The following is a 23,319-nucleotide window of genomic DNA, read 5'->3' on the forward strand; positions in this document are numbered from 1 at the left end:
ATTTACAGTTTATTTCCCTTGGTATCGGAGACAGCTGAGAATCTGTTATAGCAAGCATGCGTACACACACACACACACACACACACACACACACACACACACACACACACACACACACACACACACACACACACACACACACACACACACACACACACACACTCAAATCAATACAGTTCTAACTCTTCAGTGTGTGTTATGTGCCTGCATGCTGCAATGTGCTATGGCTGCTTAACATCAGTACTATATCAATATGTTTTAGGCTTCCTACCGTGCAGGGAAGGCTGACTACATGTCATTTCTGGAGCCGTCGTCTCGTCAGGCGTTCTTCTCACGTGCTGCTCGGTGCCTCTCTCTCTGCCACGGTGGTTTTGTTCCTCTTTCTCTCCGTGACACATTCGTTGATCTCTGATTCCCTTTCCTCTGAAGTACCACTACCCTCCCTCTCTCTCTCTCTCATCTGTGGAGCTATGGAGAAACTGGCATAGATTGTGTCTCTCCCTCTCTCTCTCCCTCCCTCCCTCTAGCTAAAGAGGATATATTCAGCAGAGCTTCTATCCTTCTCATTTCAAGCTCATCTCACCCTCTCTCTTTCTATGACATTCTCCTTTTCTTTCTCTCTCTTCCTCTCTCACACATTTTTCATGAAACAATGTTAAATTGGTTGTTTTACAGAATGGCTTGCGAGTTGGTTTTCTTTCGAGAATATGAACATGTTAAATCCTGTCTCAATGCCTCAGTGTGAGATGATGAAGTGGTATTGAAGTGGTATTATTGGGGAGTTGACCAGGTAATTAAAAGGCAGTTGCTTAAATCCTGCCTAGCCACAATGATGATCATTCTAAAGATCATGTGTTAATATTCAGTTTTTATTCTATGTATGGTAGCACCATATCAACATCACATTTAGTCTGAACTTCTGCATAAACCAGCATGGGCAGGAACATTTTTTTACATTAAACAAATGGAATCGCTAATAATAATAAATATTACATTTAAGGCATTCCATATAATCCAGCAGTAAATACAGTACAGAAATGTGAAGACATTACAAAAACATATTATGATTAGCAGAACCTTTCTACTAGCATTGACCTTGGATATTGTAAAAGGTTTATGTAAAGTTTATTATGTAAGATTGAGAGGATGCGGCTAATTTGATCAATTATAATTGAAAGCCTTGTGGATACAATTGATACACGGTTACTCTCTTAGATTCCTAACACAGAAACCAACACCAGACCCAGTATTGAGTATCATTTAGTGATTAGTAAATCATACTAATGAGTGCCACTTATACCACCATTATAGGATATCTTCGGTTAAATTATCCACGTGGATTTGAAAGGACAATTTTATTATTGATTCAGAGTCCCAGAAATGTATAATCTGATACTTACTTTGTTTGAATTACAAACTTACGGTATACATCGCTGTTCATGGATCTAGGAAAACCACAAACTGAGGTTGTCCTCCTTTAGGAAGCGTTTTGCTTCAGCTTAGAATTCTCGCTGAAGATGATGACTCATATATTCATATAGGTTGCTGTGTGTTAAAAGTAGTGCTAGACGTTTTTATCTTGGCTAGAGGTTACGGGAAATGCTAGGAAATGGGCAATGTGTAGGCAGGCCTATACTATAACTTGTGAGGTTATACATACATTTACCATGGTAAACCAGTCAGGTAAATGTACGCATGACCAGGATTCAGGGAAAAAAACTAAATAAATAGGTGAGCCAGCTGCTCTGATTTTCATCAAACTATATAACCATAAAACCACCAGGTCATGTTACTTTCAACCCAGTCTTTTCATTCCAACTGCCTCTAGCGAGGATTTCAAATAGGAAAAAATAACTGACTCTGATTTCATTTACTGCTTTTGAAGATTGGTGTATGGAAATGCACCCGATTTGAAGTTAACTGCACCAGCACCATGGTATTCAAACAGAGAGAAGCTTGGCCGTTTTCACCTTGGCGTCCCTATTTTGGTCATCCAAAAGTGTCCAGACATTGTCAAATATTTTTAAAAATGTTCACAAATAGCAAGAATAGCATATATATACAAGCTTGTTGTTGCGAACGTTCACGGCATACTTGCCAGCAGTGGCCTATATATGGAGATCCCCATAAATGGAGACGATCGACCTACGAGGTCGTCATAGAGACCCAAGACGTGTCTTAGATACGGGGTCTGACATCAGTGAACCCTTCCCAGAAACTCCAGGCAGCTCCATATGAGGAGATGTCTGACACTATCTGACATCACCACAGTGATGTCAGGGGTTACCCACAGAAGGATAAAACACGCTGGATGTCATGGCTGAAACCAGCTACTCTCCTCATCGGCACTAGACCACCTAACCCTTCCAGAGTAACCAACATCAACCCAAGCAGGATTAGCTCACCAGACAACCCAGTGTACTCAGCGACGCTCGAAGATCATCTTGACCCTATACAGAGTACCAGGACGACTGGCTGGCCGTACAAACCAGCTAGGCCTCGCAGTGGCTCTTGAGCCCGGTTCTAAACAACCAGCCGATTATCAGTGTTTCACTTGTAGATCTGCTATTTTCAGTATTCGACATAATGACAAAGTAAGGCTTAAGTGGTTACATTTCAATGCTTTTATACAACCAGAGAGAAGAATAGGAACTGTAGCTGGTTACAATCATCATATAACACATGGTATGCATACAGTACGCAAGCGTGTGCGTTTGTGTGTGTGTTTGAGAAAATAAGATCAATATTACTGGTAATACTCCAACAAGCCCTATTCTGTCCTTGCACAGTAATATCCAGAGACATTGTCGATTCACAGCTTCATATATGGTTCATAAACATAGACACTCATTCTGTTAATTGCTATTTAGTAGTGATGAGCGGGTCGACCCGTAACCCGCGGGACCCGCGGGTCAACCCGCGGCGCGGGTAGGTCGAGTCAGGATTTCAGAGAAAATTATGCGGGCTGAGGGTGAGCGGGTCAGCCGCTCTCCACGAAAAAAAAAAAAAAAAACCCTATTTTGACCAACATGCTTGTTTATTCAGCCCATGACAATGTTGTGCTACTGTAGACATTTAAAGGGACTTTGGGTACTTAAAAGAGCGCTATATAATATATATATATATTCCCACCGCGGGTCGCGGGGCGGGTTGAGCCATAGATTTATATATGGGTTCGCGGGGCGGGTTGAGGCGGGTCGCGTTCCGTCGCGGGTTGGGGCGGGGCGGGTCATGAAAAAACCCGACCCGCACATCACTACTATTTAGGGTTTTGTGTTTCTTTACATTTTGTCCATAGTCACCAAAACGTTACCAAACTTGAATAATTGAGTCACTGTTTAAAAAATATATATATATTAATTTGTATTAGTTTTTATAAGACATGACATAAACAAGACATAATAAGACAAATAAACACGACTATAATGCATGTTAACCTATCATAATGAGGTACTGTATAGGCAAACAGAATACAACAGTTGGACATATTAGCAATTGGGCTTGTACAAAACAGAGCAGTCACACAGCAGAGTCGAGATGTCCCGTGATAGGACCCCAGATGTATTCAAATGTTGCTAAACTGTCCAACTTTGTAGGACAGGGCAGCCTCTCCAGATGGATCAGTGATACAAACTCATTTAGCCATCTAGTAAAACAAGGAGCGATGGAAGTCTTCCACTCTGTTGAATTAATTCTCTTTGCTACAAGTGTACCAAGCATAAGAGTCTGTTGGACAGAGTACGGCAGAGCAAGAGAAGCTTCGGAGCAACCAAACAAGGCAGTTAGTGCATCAGGTTCAATATGAAAACCGTATGCACTGCTATACCAAGCAAAAATGTTTTGCCAGAATAAAACAATCCTTGGGCAGGACCAGAAAGTGTGACCCAACGTGCCCTTGGAGATGTTGCATCTGTCACAAGTATCGGAAACAGTTGGATACATTTTATTCATTTTAACCTTAGAGTAATGTAATCTGTGCATAACTTTGAACTGGACAAGCTGCAGTCTGGCATTGACTGAGCCCGAGTGAATCCTCTTGAAATTGAGTCACTGTTGGCTAAATATCATTGCTTGATTAATTAGTCATGCCAGGACATTTGAATCTTGTTCATAAATCAACATTTTCTCCAGGGAATAATTATGTTCGACTTTTCAAATCCATCCTTCAAAATGCATAAAATAACAACATTTTGACCCTGAGAAATTACACAGTAATGATATTCCGTTGATTAGCTTACTTATCTCAAGCAAGTTCTCTGCAAGTAGATTTTATACTTTTATAGAAAACATACTTTAGAAAATGGTTGGTAGAAATGTCAAATACACCGTGAATCATAATCAGTGGGCATGGAACTGCGAGAACACCTGTAGCTTTGAGAATGTAAAAATACAGTAATCAGGACTTGGGTTTTGAAGGCTTGCTCTCCTGCTCCTTTTAGTGCAGTGACTTAGTTGATCTCTCTCTCTCTCTCTCTCTCGCTCACTCTCGTGTGTGTGTGTGTGTGTGTGTGTGTGTGTGTGTGTGTGTGTGTGTGTGTGTGTGTGTGTGTGTGTGTGTGTGTGTGTGTGTGTGTGTGTGTGTGTGTGTGTGTGTGTGTGTGTGTGTGTGTGTGTGTGTGTGTGTGTGTGTGTGTGTGTGTGTGTGTGTGTGTGTGTGCGCGCGCGCGCGTCCTCAGCCTTACCTCCACTTCTGTCCAATGTGAGAAGTTTTTTTCCACTCTTTTGATTGATTGAATACTATTCCTTCATCATCAACACTAGTAGCAATAAAACATATAGGTACAGTAAACAGTTGGGGGGGGGGGTCACTCTGCAGTCAGTGACTCTGCAGTCACTGATGGGGTTTCAACCTGGCTGGGACACATGCAGCTGCAAACCTGCAACACAACTGCTACAGCCTCTTCCAGTCAATTCAAGGTTCAAGGTCTTTATTAATGTCCCAAACAATTGTCCTGTGTTTCAAATGTAGCGCTGCAACAATCCATTATTTTCTTTTTTGGCTCTTGTCAATACTTGAATTAATAGGTTAAATATTTATTGCGAACGCGGAAGGAGGCGCGGCTTACTATGAAACCCTAACCTCGCGTCACCAGTCTTTCCACCTCGGAGGAAATGAAACCCTGCTCGGCTTGTGTGTCTGCGGCTCTGTGTGCAATATTGTGTGCGTGGCGTGCACTGCCTGTGTGCAGCCGCCAGAGTGCGCCAGAGTGCAGCTACAGTCAAAACACACACACACACTCACACACACACACACACACACACACACACAAGTCTGTAAATACACAATATTTTCGAGCTGCGTTTGCTTCCAGCGTTCGCGCGTCTTACTTGTAAAACCCACAGACAGACAACACTCTTTCAACCTCTTCAAAAAATAGCCAAAATAGCTACGCCTTTTTATAACATTTTGCGTAGGGCATTCATTTACCAAAAACGAAACAACCAAAGGGAAAAAAATATATAAAATGTGGAGATACAAAGTTTCTGCATTCGTCTAGAACCCAGCATATTGTAAATCACCGCTTTGCACCATTTACACTCCCACTCCCATTTATACTGATGAGACTATTGTGTGCAAGCTGTCTTACTGTGAGGGCTGCAGGTATTCCGTATTGTCTTTATTTAAAACACACAAATACTCTTGTTAACCTCATGCTCACCATCACATTTGTCACTTTCAAAGTGTGTGTGTGTGTGTGTGTGTGTGTGTGTGTGTGTGGTAACTAAGAAGCAACTGGATTGGTTGAGATGGAGGAAAGGTTGAAAGATTTTTTGAGAGCCAGTGGTTTATAACGGATATGAATGAGACAGAAGAAGAGGAGATGATGAGAGAAAAGAGGAGAAGCACTCAGAACAGGAAGCAGGAAGAAAGGAGAGTAACAACCTGAAAACATAAAGCACTCCATCTGCTTGGGGGCTCAAATTGGTTCAAGGATGTGTGTGTGTGTGTGTGTGTGTGTGTGTGTGTGTGTGTGTGTGTGTGTGTGTGTGTGTGTGTGTGTGTGTGTGTCTAGTGTGTGTCTGTGTTTACATGTGTCTATTAACAAGTATCCGATAGGGCCCTCTAATAGCTTTTTTTCTTCATTAGGCTGATTCATTCAGGAACACATACACACACACACACCGCTGACTGAAAGGCAGCAGGGATAAGTGCTAGCGCACTGAAAGGAAGAGGAGGTCGCCATAGCAACAACACGGGAAGATTGTTGCTTTTATGGGAGAAAGAAAATCTGCCTCTGCCTCTCTCTCTCTCTCTCTCTCTCTCTCTCTCTCTCATCCCACCCTCTCAATCCCTCCTCTGTCTCTCATCCCTAAATCTCAGTCACCCCTCTGTCTTCCATGATGGGAGACAGAGGGGTGACCGAGAGGGGGTCCCATCCCTCCATCCGAGTCACCCTCTGTCTCCCATTCCTCCAGCTTAGTCCGTCCTCTTGTCTCCCATCAATCCCTCAGTCTCCCCTCTCGTCTCCTATCCCTCCCTCTCTCACTGCCCTCTGTCTTCAATCCCTCCATCTGAGTTTGCTTCTTCTCTCCCATTCCTTCCATCTGAGTTTGCTTCCTCTGTCTCCCTTCCCTCCATCTACAGTAAGTCCCCCCACTCCCACTTCCACCCCCACCCCACCCGTGTCCCATCCCTCCCGTGCACGTTGCTTCCATTCCCCCAGGAGCTGACGTCAGTCGTAGGAACTGAAGAAAAACACAGTGAATCATCCCGTATGTGTCATGTGGGATTTATTTCACTGTCAAGAGGAAGGACTCTCTGTCTCACAGTAGTAGCCAAACTCATTTACACCTTTTTTGAAGGTTTACGCCAGAGAAATCCGGAGGGTCAATGTAGTGCAGAGTCTCATTTACACCTTTTTGAAGGTTTACGCCAGAGAAATCCGGAGGGTCAATGAGTGCAGAGTCTCAGTCCAGAAGCTCAACAACACCACCCTTGGCCAAGTGTGTGTGTGTGGGGGGGGGGGGGGTTCTGGTCAAACGTGGAGCGTTAATTTGACTCTGAAAGTGTACAAACGTACCAGTTGATCAGTGGTTCTCAACCAGTGGTCCGGGGACCACCAGTGGTCCTTGAGGGTCCCCAGCTAAATGATGGAACCAAATGGACCCTTATGGGTCTATAACTCTGAGAGTGTACAAATGGAACCAAATGGACCCTAACGGGTCCATTTGGTTCCATTTGTACACTCTTAGAGTTACATTAACATTGATTTTATAATATAAATTGGGGTCCCAGAGATAGGAAGGCCATTAAATGGGGGTCTATCGGGGGTCCCTGGCATATCTTTTCAAATGGGGGTCCGCGGGCTAATGAGTGTCAATTTGGGGGTCCTTGACGCGAAAAAGGTTGAAAACCACTGCAGTAGATGACTGACATCGCAGCGGGTTGCAAAAGAACACGACTAGTCATGAGAGGCAATGAAAAGAAGTCATGGCACTCAAACGTGTAAAAATGCACTCCATCAAACGTTTGGCTGCAGTTTGCCTCCCGGTGTGGAGAAAGAAGGCTTAGAATGTGTCATCTCTCCTTCTTTTTTTTTAATAGATGTATTTTGGGGCTTTTTATGCCTTTATTCGATAGGACAGTAGGCTGACAGGAAATGGGGAGAGAGAGATGGGGAGTGACATGCAGCAAAGGCCGTCGGGATTCGGGACTCGAACCCGCGACACGCCGTCAGGCTACACCGAGCCTATATAGGTGCCTGGACCGCTACATCAGCGGTCCAGGCCCATCTCTCCTTATTTAAATACTCCTTGGTTTATTTTGTTGGCGATTCCTAAACCGGTTGTCCTCAAAACTCCACCCTCCGTTTTGGCATGGCTTTGGCTGAGATGCGCGCGGCCATCGGCTGCTTGGCGAGGGTGCACTAACTCGCCTGGTGGCTCGCTCGAACACGCCTCAAGACGCTCAAACACAGGATGTTGAGTAAAACTAAAAAAAAAGCAAGTCTCACCCCAACTGGTTTGGGAATAGTGCAGTCTCAATGATACAAAATGATACTGAAATGAAAACTTTCAGAGTTCAAGGAACTCTCCAGATTTTACTGTGGTTTCTGGGAGAGACCAGCTTTGAAAGTGGTTCCATTGGCATAGTGTGGGTCACATGTTGCAGCGCATAATACCAGTGGTATAAAGTAACTATATGTACATGTACTCAAGTACTGTACTTAAGTAAAATTTTGAGGTACTTTTACTTTACTGGAGTATTTCCCATTTTCTATACTTTTACTTCTACTCCACTACATCTCAGAGGCAAATATTGTACTTTTACTACACTACAATTATTTGAATTTAGATAGATTTAGATACGTAAAACATACGTGTGTTGTGGGCTTGTAGATCAGCTATTTTCTAAAGATTTTTATGCATTTTGAAAACTTGTGAAAATTGGACATTCTGCATAATGAATACTTTTTACTTTTGGTACTTTAAGTATATTTTGATGCCAAAACGCTTGTACTTTTACTCAAGAGTAAATTGTAACAGACTTTTACTGACTGTACTTAAGTAAAACATTGAGTACTTTTTCCACCACTGCATAATACCGTATACGCAGGGGAAGCTGGAATACGCGGTATGTAGCTACAGTATATTTGATTACACCCCTGCTCATCAAACTGACACTGCTTTTATAAGGAGCTTAACCACTTTAAGCCCCTATATATTTTGTTGTACGATGAATGGCAAAAAAATGCCTAAGATATAGGCTATTTAATAGCAAATATGAAAATGTGCCTGAATAACATGGATGCCAGGATTAATGTGGTTTTAGGCTTAGCCACTCGACATTTGATTCCCGCTGCTCTGATTCCATGTGACACAGATTAGTCAATGTGTTCTCTTGGCTTTCAATGAGTCAAGATTTGGAATCATATTATTCATGTTGGGTTATTTATGTGAATTTTGACCCACTGCTATTAACTGAACAGAAGCATGTCACTCTGTCAGTTCTGTGAATGTGATTCATATATCATAGCTACAAATATTCTGAGGACACACACACACACACACACACACACACACACACACACACACACACACACACACACACACACACACACACACACACACACACACACACACACACACACACACACATACACGTAGTCTGTAGTCTGACATGCACCTGCACCTGCTTGCATTGCATGATGGCAGAGCAGTGGTTCTCAACCAGTGTTCTGGGGACCACCAGTGGTCCTTGAGGGGGTTCCAGGTGATCCCCAGCTAAATGATGTAACCAAATGGACCCTTATTAGATCTTTAAATCTTGAGAGCGTAAAATGAACGCTCTCAAGAGTTAATGATTGTTAACCATCTGTTATTACTTAATTACAGAATTGTTATTTTGATCGTTTGCCTGTTATCTCTCCTATGGTACCAACATCAGTACAGCATGGAATTGTGGACAACATCTCATCCAACGATAACAAAATATTCAAAGTTTTGGGTCGAATCTCATCAAACAGTGGTCCGTGGCTCAAATGCCGACTAAATAATGGACCTTGATATCAAAAGGGTTGAAAACCACTGATGGTAGAGGATATTTTATGATAGGTTACCATTGAGTGGTAGTGAAGTGGTTTTTAACCTTCTTCAGCCATTGAGCTGCCTGGCAGTGTCAAGTGGTCAAATGGGTGGGCCGTGTGCATCTTCAGAGCATGTTTATTTGTATGATCAGTCCTTCGATTGTGAATGAATGAATGTTATAATACTTTCATTAAAATCGTAGTGTTTTGACAGATTATTTGGCAGCCCACTTGCAATATCCTCATGGCCCATAAGTGGGCAATTTTTACATATTTAAAGTATGAAACTATTAAATATGTCAGTCATTTCTTTATGTTTAAGTTGAAAAAAATGCCCTACCCCGGCCCACAGGTTGAGAACCACTGATATAGTGTCATGCATCTGCTCACTGAGAAGATATACAGCATGTTAATGCTTCATCATTCTGTTCACCGGAGGAAGACTCTGTTCCCAGTCGGACTAGGGAAGGCTCAAGGACTTATACAATCCTCCCACATCATAGCAAGGTGTGTGTGTGTGTGTGTGTGTGTGTGTGTGTGTGTGTGTGTGTGTGTGTGTGTGTGTGTGTGTGTGTGTGTGTGTGTGTGTGTGTGTGTGTGTGTGTGTGTGTGTGTGTGTGTGTGTGTGTGTACAGAAGCATGGCCAAGAGACAATGATTGAGAATTTGCTGCCATGGCGACAAGCCTGGCAGTATCTAATAGCAACGGGTGTAGAAGCCTGCATTTTGTGGGGGGGGGGGAGAGAGAGAGAGAGACTAGTCCATATTTAAACAACAATATCAGTTTCTTTTTCACAGTTATATGGAAATTACTTAAAATTTGAACTTTTGAAAAGGTGAATGAAACTGCACAGTGATGACATCACAAGTGGGGTGAGAATGTACACTGTATTGTTTTAACAATCGGCCTTTTACTTTGAAAGGATAACCGTTAACTAAAAGGTTTTTAGTTGACACAAATTAATAATTGACAAAGCCAAATGGTAAATAAAAGAGGGATTTTCTGTCCCTTTCTCTCCCTCAACCAAAGTCAACCAAAGAACAAGATTTTTGAGCAGGATCTCCTCGTTGGTCAGTAGGAATACACTGAGGACACTAGGTGGGGAGCACTCATCCAATGTCACTATGACTATGCACGCACCTCATGGTACCATAGCACCACAAAGGCTTTAAAAACCCCAAAACACCTCACACCTACAACTCACCTGACCCCTTTTAGCGGACCCTTTCACCCTTTTAAAGTTTTAGACATCCGTGTACCACAGCAGGTCAAATTGCCCACACAAGACCGCTCACTGTGCAGAAGCACTTTGCGATCGGTGGAGGCGAGACTCCACAGGTGTCAAAGAAGTAAATGGTTCAAAAGGAAAATGGTTGTGGGGGAAAACATAATTGGTTCTTGCAGCAATCAGATGAAAATCACTATATGATTGAGTAAAAGTGATGTTCTCTAATTGCAGAGCTTGACGTCAAGGCAAGTTTATGAGCTGATAAAGCTGGATTGGCACTTTCCCGTTTTTAAATGTCCATTAAGTCCATTACTTTGAGAGGTTTTCACCTCTAATAACACTAATAAGCTACCAGTTAGCAAGGTCGAGTTCTTTGGCTCCCCACTGACTTCCAGTACAGGAAGTTTTAAAAAGTTAAATATCTAAAAAAGTGTACAGCATAATGCCTTCTGGCAGTTTGCACACACAATTTGGTGGTTTCTGCAGCTAATCTGTACAAGGTTAGCCGTGGACACACGCACGCAGACACAGCAGATACTGTGTCGGTCTGTGTATGTCTGGTCTATGATACTGTTGCTCTATACCAGGGCTCTTCAACGTTTTCAGCCCAAGGACCCCCTAGCTGAGAGAGAGACAAAGCAGGGACCCCCATACATTGCATACAATTGTGTTGCAGATTAAACTTTTTCATAGATGGCTTCATTGACTATCATCAGTGCTCTGTAAATTCATATTTTTTGTTCATTTCAGACATTTAACCACTTAAACATTCAATACATGGTACTTGATTTTCTCCTTTCCCTCTCCACTCTTTTCGCTACATTTCCCCTTTGATCTTCACAACATCATATATACAGTACAGTATGAGTCTTTTTTGACACATTCGTTCCTCTGAAAATCAATCCAACTCAACCCCAGGAGAAACACACTAATGAGGACCTCTCCTTTTTCATTCTGGCAGCCTGGAATATGCACCCTTTTTTTAAGTGAGGAGATGCATGCTGCACATTATGCCCATACTAACAGGATACATACAAAGTAAAACCACATACTGTGCAACGACATACAGAGATGTAAAAGACTGCTGTTCAGTTCCACATGTTCATATTTGCCACCATGCCACGCTTAAATCAAAAGTTAAATACAAATAATGTGATAACAGCTGCACCAACATGTGTACACATTATTGCGCAACAAAAATAGACAATCTGCAATCTGAGCTTGTAGATCTGCTATATTTTGGTGCACGACAACCGTGCAAAACTAAGTATACCCAGGCATTAGTATTCAGTGTGTGGGCAGTGACTTGATTTCCTCTCAGCAGACACACTGCTGGTACAGCCTATTTATTACTGTAGCTGGCCATGTCCGAACACTTGGTGTGTGTGTGTGTGTGTGTGTGTGTGTGTGTGTGTGTGTGTGTGTGTGTGTGTGTGTGTGTGTGTGTGTGTGTGTGTGTGTGTGTGTGTGTGTGTGTGTGTGTGTGTGTGTGTGTGTGTGTGTGTGTGTGTGTGTGTGTGTGTGTGTGGTGCAGGTTGAAACCAGTCTAGACAATATTCACATAGTCTCCCTCATGTTGCCATGGCTAGAGAGAGAAAGTTTCTGTATGCAGCTGAAATGTGGTTGAATAAGTATATACAGTAAAACTATACTGACAAATACAGCACTACATCATAAATGGTCCAAATATTTTTAAATGATCTATATATTTTTTGAATTTCTCGAATGCAGCAAAAATATTCATTAGCAGTGCTTTAAAAGCCAGGCGACATTGAAGCAGCACAAGCAGTGTGTTTTTGAAGCAGTGATCTTCCTCAGGCAGCATCGCTTTAAAGCAGCCGTTCCCAAACCTAGTGCCGAGGGCGGCACACACAAGTCCAGGTGTGCCTTGGGATTTCGTGACAAACCGAACATAATTATTCCAATATTATGTAGAAAGAGAACGTGACGTCACACCATTTAAAGTAATAGCTGATAAAAAACCTCCCAAGACGGCGCCACCTGTCCATTGAACTCAATGGACGGGGTCGGGGCGGTTGCTCGTTCTAAATACAACTAGATACAAAAAGTTATTAAATATTTTCCTTTATTTACTATATACAGTAAGTACTTTGTGTGCACTCATTTTAATATAGAGGCAAATTACACTAGTTGTCCTAGCCTTGATACAAGACTGTCATAGATAAATTATATGACAGTCTTGGAGTTAGTTAGGTTAGGTTCTGCACTTGGGGTCTGTAGATTACATAAACATTAAGATTTTAAATATAAAGTGCTTATCCCATGGCCACGGATGTTACAATTATGCACAGAAGTACCCGTATATTCCGTACTGTTAAATAAAAATAGTTTTAATCCGATCAGCAGATTTTCTCTGTATTCCTTCGTTTCCCCCAATGAGGGCGGCGCAGTTGAAAGCATCATTGGGGGAAACTAAGGAATACAGAGAAAATCTGACACCGATCGGATTAAAATGCTGCATATGCTCGATGAATTGAATACACAGGACCACAATGGAAACGAGCCCTAGGGCTTTTTGTTTTCTTCTTTTAGCACCATTGTATAATCGTACCACTGTACTTTTTGCAAACTGTTAATAAAGTATTCAATCAATCAATCAAAATGTAAGGACCACAAGTGCAGAACCCCAAAGAATATTTTGAACTCCAAGACGGTCATATCATTATGACCGATGACCGTCTTGATCCAAGGCTATAGTTGTCCTTATTTTGGGCATGTCACACTGTAGATAGAACCATTTAATTTACATTTCTTCTTTAATTTTGTAATCTTTTCTACACATTTTCTAAAATAGCAGATCTACTAGCACATGTGCCATGACGTGTTGTCAGCTATTGTCAATTTGTCACTATTGATATTTTGACTCAACAAGTTTGAAAACCACTGCTTTTAAATGCTGCTTGAACTCTGTGCAGAATGGGAACTGAAATGGATCAAGTGTCCTCATACAAGCATAGAGCAAGGAAGAGAAAGGGCTTTGCAGTTTTTTTTACACAAAATGGCCCTGGACATTATATGACTCATTGACTCTCTCTGGTGGTCAGAGTTGGTACTACACTAATTGAACTAACACTAACACTATGACGTTTTAGAATGCTGACCAGGTCATGCACATCTTCTATATAAAACTGAAGTTGTGCACGCACGCATGCACTAAAATGCACCATCAGAGATAATATTAATAACATTTAGTGTTTCATTTGAGTTTTGTGGTATTCCCCTGCAGTGACCTTAGACATCTGAACTTATGGAGGTAATTATGCACTTCTTGATACATTTTTAAACTGTACTTTTCATTTTTATAGAGTTTCTAGAGAAATGATGGGGGTGGGGTAGCCATGGTTCACATGACGCTTGTATACATGGTATGACAGTCATGTTTCAGGGCTAGGGTTGGGGTGACAATGTCATGGTAAAGGGGGTTACAATTGATGTAATAAAATGTAGGCCAGCTAAAGTTGACCAGGCTTTGTCAGCCTCTTGTGGTCTTTAAATGCAGGACAGGACAAGTTTATGAGCCTTCGAAGGTTCTGCTTTACTTCACAATCACCAAACTGTTGAGAGACATCCAAGGACAAGGAAGGACAGAGAGCCACTGTTCAGCGCATGTGCTGTTTGACGCAGGAGTTGCTGTTTTGCAGGTCAAACTGTGTAAACAACATTGTAGGATGATAAGCCATGTACAGTAGCAGAGCACTTAACTAGAACTGATTAAACACCAGTATCAACCATGTAAATTAACTGGCATGGTGTGCAGCACAGATTTTTGTTGTTTTTTGTTGTCCTGCACTATTTGGTATTCCTGTCAAATAAAAACGTCATGCCTGCTTACATCAGCAGGTACCAACCAATTTCAACCTACAGTATAATATATCATGACATCCACCCGTCAATCAATCTTCCACACAGGGCTATGACAGAGTACTGAAATCCTGATGCCAAAACCACTCCACCTGGGTAATGAACATTTTTTTTCCCCATTCAAAAATCGCCTTTTCTTTTTTACAGTATAAGAACTGTGTTACAAAAAAGACAAAAAGAGTCCTGGCATTTTACTCGTATGAAGGCATTAACTGACGGCCAAAAAGTAATAATTTATCCAAAGAGTATAGAACCAGTAAGAACCGCCATATAATTTTGTGAGACTTAAAGCTCTGTTGCAAACAGCTATGAGTTTTTTTTAAACAATGATGACAGCATCCTAGCTTGCTATATTAGGGTGGGCTGGTAGGAATATTAGGGTGGGTGCGAAACTTGGGTGGTAGAGCTTAGACAAGCTAACTAGGAGCCCAAAAGCTTCCAGTCGCAATCCCTGGCCAAAAAATATCTAAAACAATAACATTAAAAGAAATGTCAAAATGATGCCTGGCAGACAGAGGGTTGTTAGAGTGAAGACCAGATGCCAGCTCCTGCCGCTGTGCCCCCAGGCCTCTCCAGCTAATGGCTGTGTGTTTGTTTATGGGCTGCTTGGATGGGTTTAATGTAGAAGATTAACTTCCCCTTGGAGGTTAATAAAGTAGCATTCATGCTATTCTAATCAAATTCTAATTCATAAAGAACAATTTGAAGCAGGGAAGTTGTGATGTATTGAAGCAGTATTTCTAAGCATGTCTTTGTTTGGTAGCACCATTTCTTTGCTGCTTTTGAGTCAGTGGAGATCCGATTGATTTACTCCAAAATAAAGTAAATACCTCCATCCATCTGTCTATCAAAAAGAAAAAAGAAAACAGAAGAAGACCTTATTGATCCCACAGGGCAAATTCGGTTTTCGATAGGACAGTAGTTTGACAGGAAACGGGGAGAGAGAGAAGGGAAGTGACACGCAGCAAAGGCCGTCGGGATCGGGACTTGAACCCGCGACGTGCTGTCAGGCTACATTGAGCCTAGGTTCCCGGACCGCTACGCCAGCTGTCCGGGCCAGGTTTTCCTAACTTTTGATTTGGTGGCACATTTCTCATTGAAGTCATGGTTGTATTGGTTGATTAGCAATTCCTCCATCCTGTCAATATTAGTCCTGCTAACAGTAAGAGTAATCATATTGTTATTGAATGACACTTGAAAGTTATCAGCACACTTAACAAAGCCAGTGGAAAATAAAAAAGAAAACTGCTGACCAAACAAATGAATCAGGGGACTGCTGATAAGCAGCATTATGGAGCCAGAACAAACATGGTTTACTGATATGAGGAAATGGACCGTATATAAGAGGCTTCTGGCCTTCAGTTAGCTGTACAGAGGCACCATGGGCAAGCTTCTCATCTGCGTTGGTAAGCTGAGAAATATTTTGAGAACAAATTCAGTATTTAACTACATTTTGAAATAAATTATCTGTTCAAAGGATTTCTTTAATGTTCTCATTCATATATTACATAAACGCTAATTTATTCTTGATAATAAGTCACCTTTGTATGTCATTTAGTCTTAAGTCTGATGGTGCATTCACACAGGAGGGAAAGATATTTTTTTCATGCAGCACGATTACCAAAAAGGTCAATGCAAACATGACACAACGGTAACACTTTACTTGAGGGGGCAAATTCATACACGTAATTAACAATGAATTAATGATAAACTCATACATTCATTTATCATGTATTTATCATGAACTCATCATTAATTCTTGGTCCTCACCATTAACTAATGGTGAAGTCACTATATGACTTAACCAAGTGTGATATATTATTAGTTAAGGATGTTATTACACAGTTCCACTTCTATGCCCAGGATGAGTTATCATAGGCGGGTAGGAGTAGCATTCTCTGGTGGTCGTTCAGAGACTGATTAACATCACCATTGGCGTTTCGACAGCCAATCGGCACGCCTTTTTAGATACAGTGATTATTTATTGATTTTGATGAACCAATAATGAAACTGTCTGCAACTCACGGGACCAGGGCCATATAGACATGCGCTTCGCAGCTGGGACGGAGCAACCACGTAGTTGATCCATCTTGGTTAATTTCACACCTACAACTGCTAGTTTACATCTATGTTATTAGTATTCGGTACTGTTTCCATAATATGTGTACAGTGATTGACAGCATGGTGGAATAGGTAAACAGTCGAACATGCGATTTGTCCCAGTGACCAAAATCATGCAATTGAAGCGACACGGAATGTATCTACGCCTCCTGTGTGAACGCACCTTGAGTGCTTTTCTTAACTGACCCAATACCCCATCTCTCTCTCTCTCTCTCTCTCTCTCTCTCTCTCTCTCTCTCTCTCTCTCTCTCTCTCTCTCTCTGTGCTTGTTTTTCTATGTCTAAAGGACTGGCTCTCCTGCTGCATGTGCAGCTAGGTAAGTTTGTCCACTTGGTGTGATACTCTCAAATACAAAACATTAACAACAACAAAACAAACTAACTGTATCTCTCATATCTTGTATATATAGGATCCTCCTACATCCTCTCCTGTTATTTCACCAACTGGGGACAGTACCGTCCCGGTGCAGGGAAGTACTTCCCCACCGCGATTGACCCATGTCTCTGTGACCACCTCATCTATGCCTTCGCCACAATGGACAACAACATGATCAAGTCCTTCGAGTGGGACGACCAGAAGCTTTACGGACAGTTCCAGGCTCTCAAGAACCAGTGAGTGAGCACGCACGCACGCACGCACGCACGCACGCACGCACGCACGCACGCACGCACGCACGCACGCACGCACGCACGCACGCAACACACACACACACACACACACACACACACACACATCCTACGTGCAGTGTGACAGACAAAGGCATGAGAACTCAAAGAGTGCATTTTCTTTTTTTTACAGGAACAGCAATCTGAAGACCCTGCTGGCCATTGGTGGATGGAACTTTGGCACCGCCAAGTGAGTTAAACAAGAAGATCAGTATTGTAATTCCAGTGACGGGAACCTCAGGAACTTGTGAAAGCACTAGTATGACTCTTCTCTCTCTCTCGTTCCAGGTTCACAGCCATGGTGGCCAGTCCTGCTAACCGCCAGACCTTCGCCCAAAGCGTGATCCAGTTCCTGCGTCAGTACGAGTTTGATGGTCTGGATATCGACTGGGAGTACCCAGGCTCTCGTGGCTCCCCACCTGAGGACAAGGCTCGCTACACCGTCCTGTGTCAGGTCAGCCTTCTATCATGTGTTACAGCCCAACTAACTTATATAATTCATGTCGTTGTCTCTCCCCAGCCTTAATTATTGGTGTGTATTCTGTACAATATGTCTTTGCTAGCCCTACAGTAGAGACATTCAGATTCAGTAACTTTATTAACCTGCCAGGAAAAAAAGAGTTGGGGAAATAAAAAGTACACAAACAAGAATGAAAAATATGTCGCACAAGAATAAATATTGCTAAATAGAGGAAAAACTGCAACAAAAACTGTCCGAAAAAGCCATAGTGCAAAATGCACAGTCAATAAAAGCCCAAAACTCAAGCTTAACTAAACCACTCTCCTGCAGTGCAATGCCAGTACGTCAAGCATGTAATGATTTGTACCCCCAATGCTCAACGATCCTGGACGAGCCCCCATTTATGTTACAAACTCCTTTCCCTACCTTAGGGAAGTACCTTAAATAGAATTAAGAATTACATAAAATAAGATCCTTGAGGATAGTACTGACAACACCCTCATCTTTCTCCATCACCACTTCTCTTTGCAGGAGCTGTTGGCTGCCTTCGAGGCTGAAGCTACGAAGACCAACCGTCCTCGTCTGATGCTCACCGCTGCCGTCTCTGCTGGAAAGGGAACCATCGACTCTGGATACGAGATTTCCAAGATCGGCGCGTAAGTATAGATAACACGCAAACACACATTAAGCACCAAGCACATACAGGGATTAATGTACAAACATACACACACTGACTACTGCTGTCCTTTCACCAGTATCCTGGACTACCTCCACGTGATGACCTACGACTTCCACGGCTCCTGGGAGAAAATTCTTGGAGAGAACAGCCCTCTGTACAAGGGCCCATCTGACCAGGGTAGCTTGATCTACTTCAACATGGTGAGTGAGGAGGTTCCTCTGTATATTTCTACATTGTGTATATATGGATGAATGTCTGTACTGTAAAGACTGGCCGAGTGGCCGTTGATGCCAGTATGTCTCCTTGTCCATATAGGATTATGCTATGAACTACTGGAAGAGCAATGGTGCCCCAGTTGAGAAGCTGCTGGTTGGTTTCCCCACCTATGGCCACACCTTCCGTCTGGCTTCTTCTTCCCAAACTGCTGTTGGTGATGCAAACAATGGAGCTGGACCTGCCGGACCCTTCACCCGTCAGGCTGGATTCTGGGCCTACTATGAGGTATTCGTGTGTGTGTGTGTGTGTGTGTACTTGTGCACATATGAATCCTAGTCATCAATGTATTTAAGAAACGGAGGACTTTTGTTTTCTAAAGCCATATTGTCTAGCAGTTTCTATTAAATAAATTATTTTTTACATAATCTTCGACTGGTATATTTTTCAAAATAACAATTCCACATAAATGTATTTATTGACAGCTTCTCTAAGCACTTTAAATCATAAAATGTTTCCCTCACAATTTTATTTTGTTGTTTTGTTTTATTTTACTTTTTTACTGCTATATTTAGTTAAATTACTATTCTGAATTATGGCACGTTTATTTCGTTGAGGAATCTCGGAGTACAATAATTTCATGTTCCTACAGGCTGTATTGGCTGTAGTGACAATAAATCACCTTGAACCTTGGCTTGAACCTATAAATCTCTACCTTTATTCAGATCTGCACCTTCCTGAAGCAAGGAGCCACTCAGGCTTGGGATACCCCACAGCAGGTGCCTTATGCCTTCAACACCCAGACCTGGGTTGGATACGACAACGTCAAGAGCTTCAACATCAAGGTGCAACATTAGTATTTTACATATTGTTCAGATTCGTAGCCACTGTTTCCTATTTCCTGGAGTACTTTTCTTTTCTTTAACTCTGTCTGTCTACAGATTGACTGGCTGAAGCAGAGTGGTTTTGGTGGAGCCATGGTCTGGAGTCTGGACCTGGATGACTTCAGCGGCAACTTCTGTGGCCAGGGAAAATACCCTCTGATCAACGCCATCAAGACTGGCCTGGGAACTGGAGGCGCTGGTAACATGCAGTCTCACATGCACACACACACACACACACACACAAAACCAGACATACACTTTAATATTTCCACACAGACTCCATCAGAGTTCCATCTCTTGACACACACATTCCCCTCTTTGTCCTCTATCTCTCACGCAGGCTGCACAGCTCGCACACAACCTCTGCCCCCAGTCACCCCCACCCAGCACCCACCTCCCGTGCCCGGTGGTGGTGGAAGCAGCGGTGGTGGAAGCAGCGGAGGCGGTAGCAGCGGAGGCGGTAGCAGCAGTGGAGGATCTGGATTCTGCGCTGGCAAGACTAGCGGATTCTACCCAGACCCCACCAACAAGAACCACTACTACCAGTGCGCCCAGGGACGTACCTACTCCCAGAACTGCGCTTCTGGCCTCGTGTTCGATACCAGCTGCGACTGCTGCAACTGGGCTTGAATGATGGTTCCACTGTGTCTTAGTTGTTATTTAGGCGTATTGGAGATTGGTGTAAATAGTCTGTTAATCCAAGACCCTGTTGTCTAGTGATCACTGATGGAAATAAAATACAAAATGATATGGCTGGGAATGTCTGTTGTTCTTCTTATCTGTCTTTCTCTCCTCCAGTCGTTATGTGTCTACTTTAGTGTTAATCAATACCCAAAAGATCCAGCCAGTACGAAGAAGTTGTTTAGAATATTACAGAGGAATCATTATCATCATCTTCATCATCTTACATAATTATCATGTACACATCATTCAGAATGGATAACCATCAAGGCAGGAGATGTTACAATGTACACATGACATAATATAGAAAGGTAAAATATATTTAAGATACTAATTCAACTCATAGCTAGATCACTGTACAAAACGGCACACAATCATAATTATGCCCAAATTATTACTCAAGGAGGCCAAAAATTATGACATTGTCTTCACAACTAATTACACAACTTCACTAAAATAAAATAAAAATAAAAATGTACATAATGTAAAATATAGTTGCAAGCATCCAATATCTGGGGCCAAGCAATGTGCGCAATATGCGCAATATGCCATAGCGTCAGAATGGGCTCATTTGGCGGCAGATGGGTCACAGTAGCAAATATGTATCTCAAATATGTTCCTCTTGAGGAGAGGCATTTTTACATTTTATGCCTGTTTGTATTTTCAATTGATTGCTATAAGTGCCCCCTTTGGCCAATGGGAGTAAGATTTGTTGCTTGGCCATTTGGCATGACCCTCTACAATTCTGCCAAGTTCAATAAAAAGCGAATGCGTGCCAGAACTGGGAAAAGCGTCAGAGGAAGAATGCAAACAAATACAATAGCGTACCGACGTGCTTTTTGCGTGCCTCCCTAACTGTAGCAGTAATCAGTGGTCAGTTGGGGGAGGTGGACAAAGGAGAGTGAGTTTTAGACGATCTATGGTGCACGGTCTAAAACGCAGTGTGCAAAATGCGTTGGGGTGTGTCCATCTCAATTTCGCTACTTAGATGGTGCGTTATCTGTGCACAAAGCTCGGTTTTAGACACAAAAGAGTGGTATAGCCCGGACGGCTGGCGTAGCAGTCCAGGCACCTAGGCAGCCTGACAATGCGTTGCGGGTTCGAATCCTTTGGTGCGTGTCACTCCTCATCTCTCTCTCTCCCCATTTCCTGTCAGTCTATAGTATCTATCAATAAAGGCAGAAAAAGACCCAAAAATATCTAAAAAAACTAAACAAAAGGGTGGTATTAAGCTTCTGAATTAGGGTGTGTTTTAGTGTCTTCTCCCATTCCCTTTAAAAGGTGTTATTAAAATATAGGTTAGATGATGGATTGGAGGAGACGCAAACACTTTTCTGCTAAAGAAAAGTGAAAGTGTGGGATCAGCAGTATTAACAATGTGAAACACATGTGTGATATCTTGACATACAGTATCAACTTAACCACTCGCTCATGTTCTTTATTTAAACCACCAATTTTGCAGCCCTTGTGCCAACACCCCTGTCGGGCTTCCTTTTTATAAACTCCCCCAGAGGAGGCGGGCACAGTCCATGTAGTGTTTTGTATATGACACATGCTTGTTTAAAAACCCTACATATTTACAAACTAAAATAAATCATTTTTAAGATGTTGCAGTTATGATACGAGTGTGGCTTTTTGTTGAATATCTTTATGGCTCACTTGTATCATAGCTGTTGCAGGTTAAAAGACGTGGTGAAATGCAAAATGTGTTTTTCACACTTTTAGAGCATATCCGTAGTCGTCAAATATGGACATACTTAACAATAGATGCCAAAAAAACGTTAAAGAAATACATTTTTGTGTATTTTTATATCAAAAGTCCCTAAAAGGCTATTCTTAATTACTTCCTGTCAAACGAAAATGTACTGCGTGATGACATAGATAGACTCTCATGAATAAATATTCATCTTGATCTTTTCATTCACCTGTGTGATTCCCATAGCTGCACGTTCCTCCAAACACACCTGATTTTGAGAGATGACCTGATGAAGACGTAACCTTACATCAAAACGTTGTCGTTTTTGTTCTGTGCTTTGCACCCTGTGACCTAAATAAAAAAGGCTCAAATCGTCCGAGTTGCTCCAGGGCCAATTCTTTCTTCAGTTATACGTGTCCACTCCTGAGACGCACCGGATCAGCCTGATTTCGGCTTGAGGCGTGGTGGAATATCCCTTTAATCCTTAATCTGATTTTAATTACAATGCTGCTCCGTTTTGAATCTCATTCAAGACGGTCCAGAGACAGTGTATTACTTGTTTTAAACTTAAACAGTACACTAAAATATGTATCAGAAAACATTTTAGGTCAGAAATAAGCAATGTAGTCACATAAACATGCTTCACTGCCCCTTTCTTTAGCCCTCGGGCTGCATGAGATGCAGGCTACGTTCATAACCTTCTCCATAGTCCAAGGGGATGGGACCTTCTGATTCGTTCACAAACATACAGGCTACCGTTTCAGACTGAAACGTCAAAATAAAATGACAGAAAAAGCCATTTCACCAGGTCTTTAAGTGTCCTCATCACACCTGTGAAAGACCAGTTTGTGAAACGGTAATCAATGTGTGATAAGTGCGTCCTAGCAGCGCCAACTGTTGAGAAGGCCTAATTGTTTACAATTTTGTTGATAAAAATGTATAATGTTGGAGACCTTAATATGACTTTTAAAAGACTCAGAGGTGCTTGAACTGTGTTACCAGTTCAAGTTCCATCACCCCGTCTAAACGGCAATTGGTTAGCGGAGGCATACAACTGTGACGTGATATTTAAAAAATGTTTTGCCTAGGTGGGCAAATTTCCCTTAACTCCACAGTCTGGGTATACTCTATGTTGAGGTAGCTATATACCATACTTTTACCTCAAATGGTTCAAACTGATGTTGTGGTACTTGTTCAGCATAGCCTTTACTAATGACATAAGTGATAAGGTGTGTGTGTACTCACTGTGAAAACGTTAATGCTTCTGAAGTTTCTTTCTCAAG

The 23,319-nt window shown here is 42.2% G+C and overlaps 2 protein-coding genes across 4 annotated transcripts in view; both read left to right on the forward strand.

The window, feature by feature from the left end:
* LOC308083072 (engulfment and cell motility protein 2) overlaps window positions 1–23,319 on the forward strand; it is a 302,126-nt gene that overhangs the window by 83,522 nt on the left and 195,285 nt on the right. The window lies entirely within an intron of this gene.
* Window positions 16,010–20,289, forward strand: LOC308081393 (acidic mammalian chitinase-like; the record flags this gene model as incomplete). The annotated part of the gene is made up of 11 exons (XM_080423170.1): window positions 16,010–16,043; window positions 17,045–17,074; window positions 17,168–17,369; window positions 17,557–17,613; window positions 17,712–17,877; window positions 18,415–18,539; window positions 18,639–18,762; window positions 18,878–19,063; window positions 19,501–19,620; window positions 19,717–19,858; window positions 20,000–20,289. The coding sequence occupies exons 1-11, from the start codon at window positions 16,019–16,021 to the stop codon at window positions 20,287–20,289; spliced, it is 1,467 nt and encodes a 488-aa protein (XP_080279296.1). The 5' UTR covers window positions 16,010–16,018.

This window comes from Gymnoscopelus braueri (assembly GCF_963280865.1).
Source record: "Gymnoscopelus braueri genome assembly, chromosome: 3".
Classification (NCBI taxonomy): domain Eukaryota; kingdom Metazoa; phylum Chordata; class Actinopteri; order Myctophiformes; family Myctophidae; genus Gymnoscopelus; species Gymnoscopelus braueri.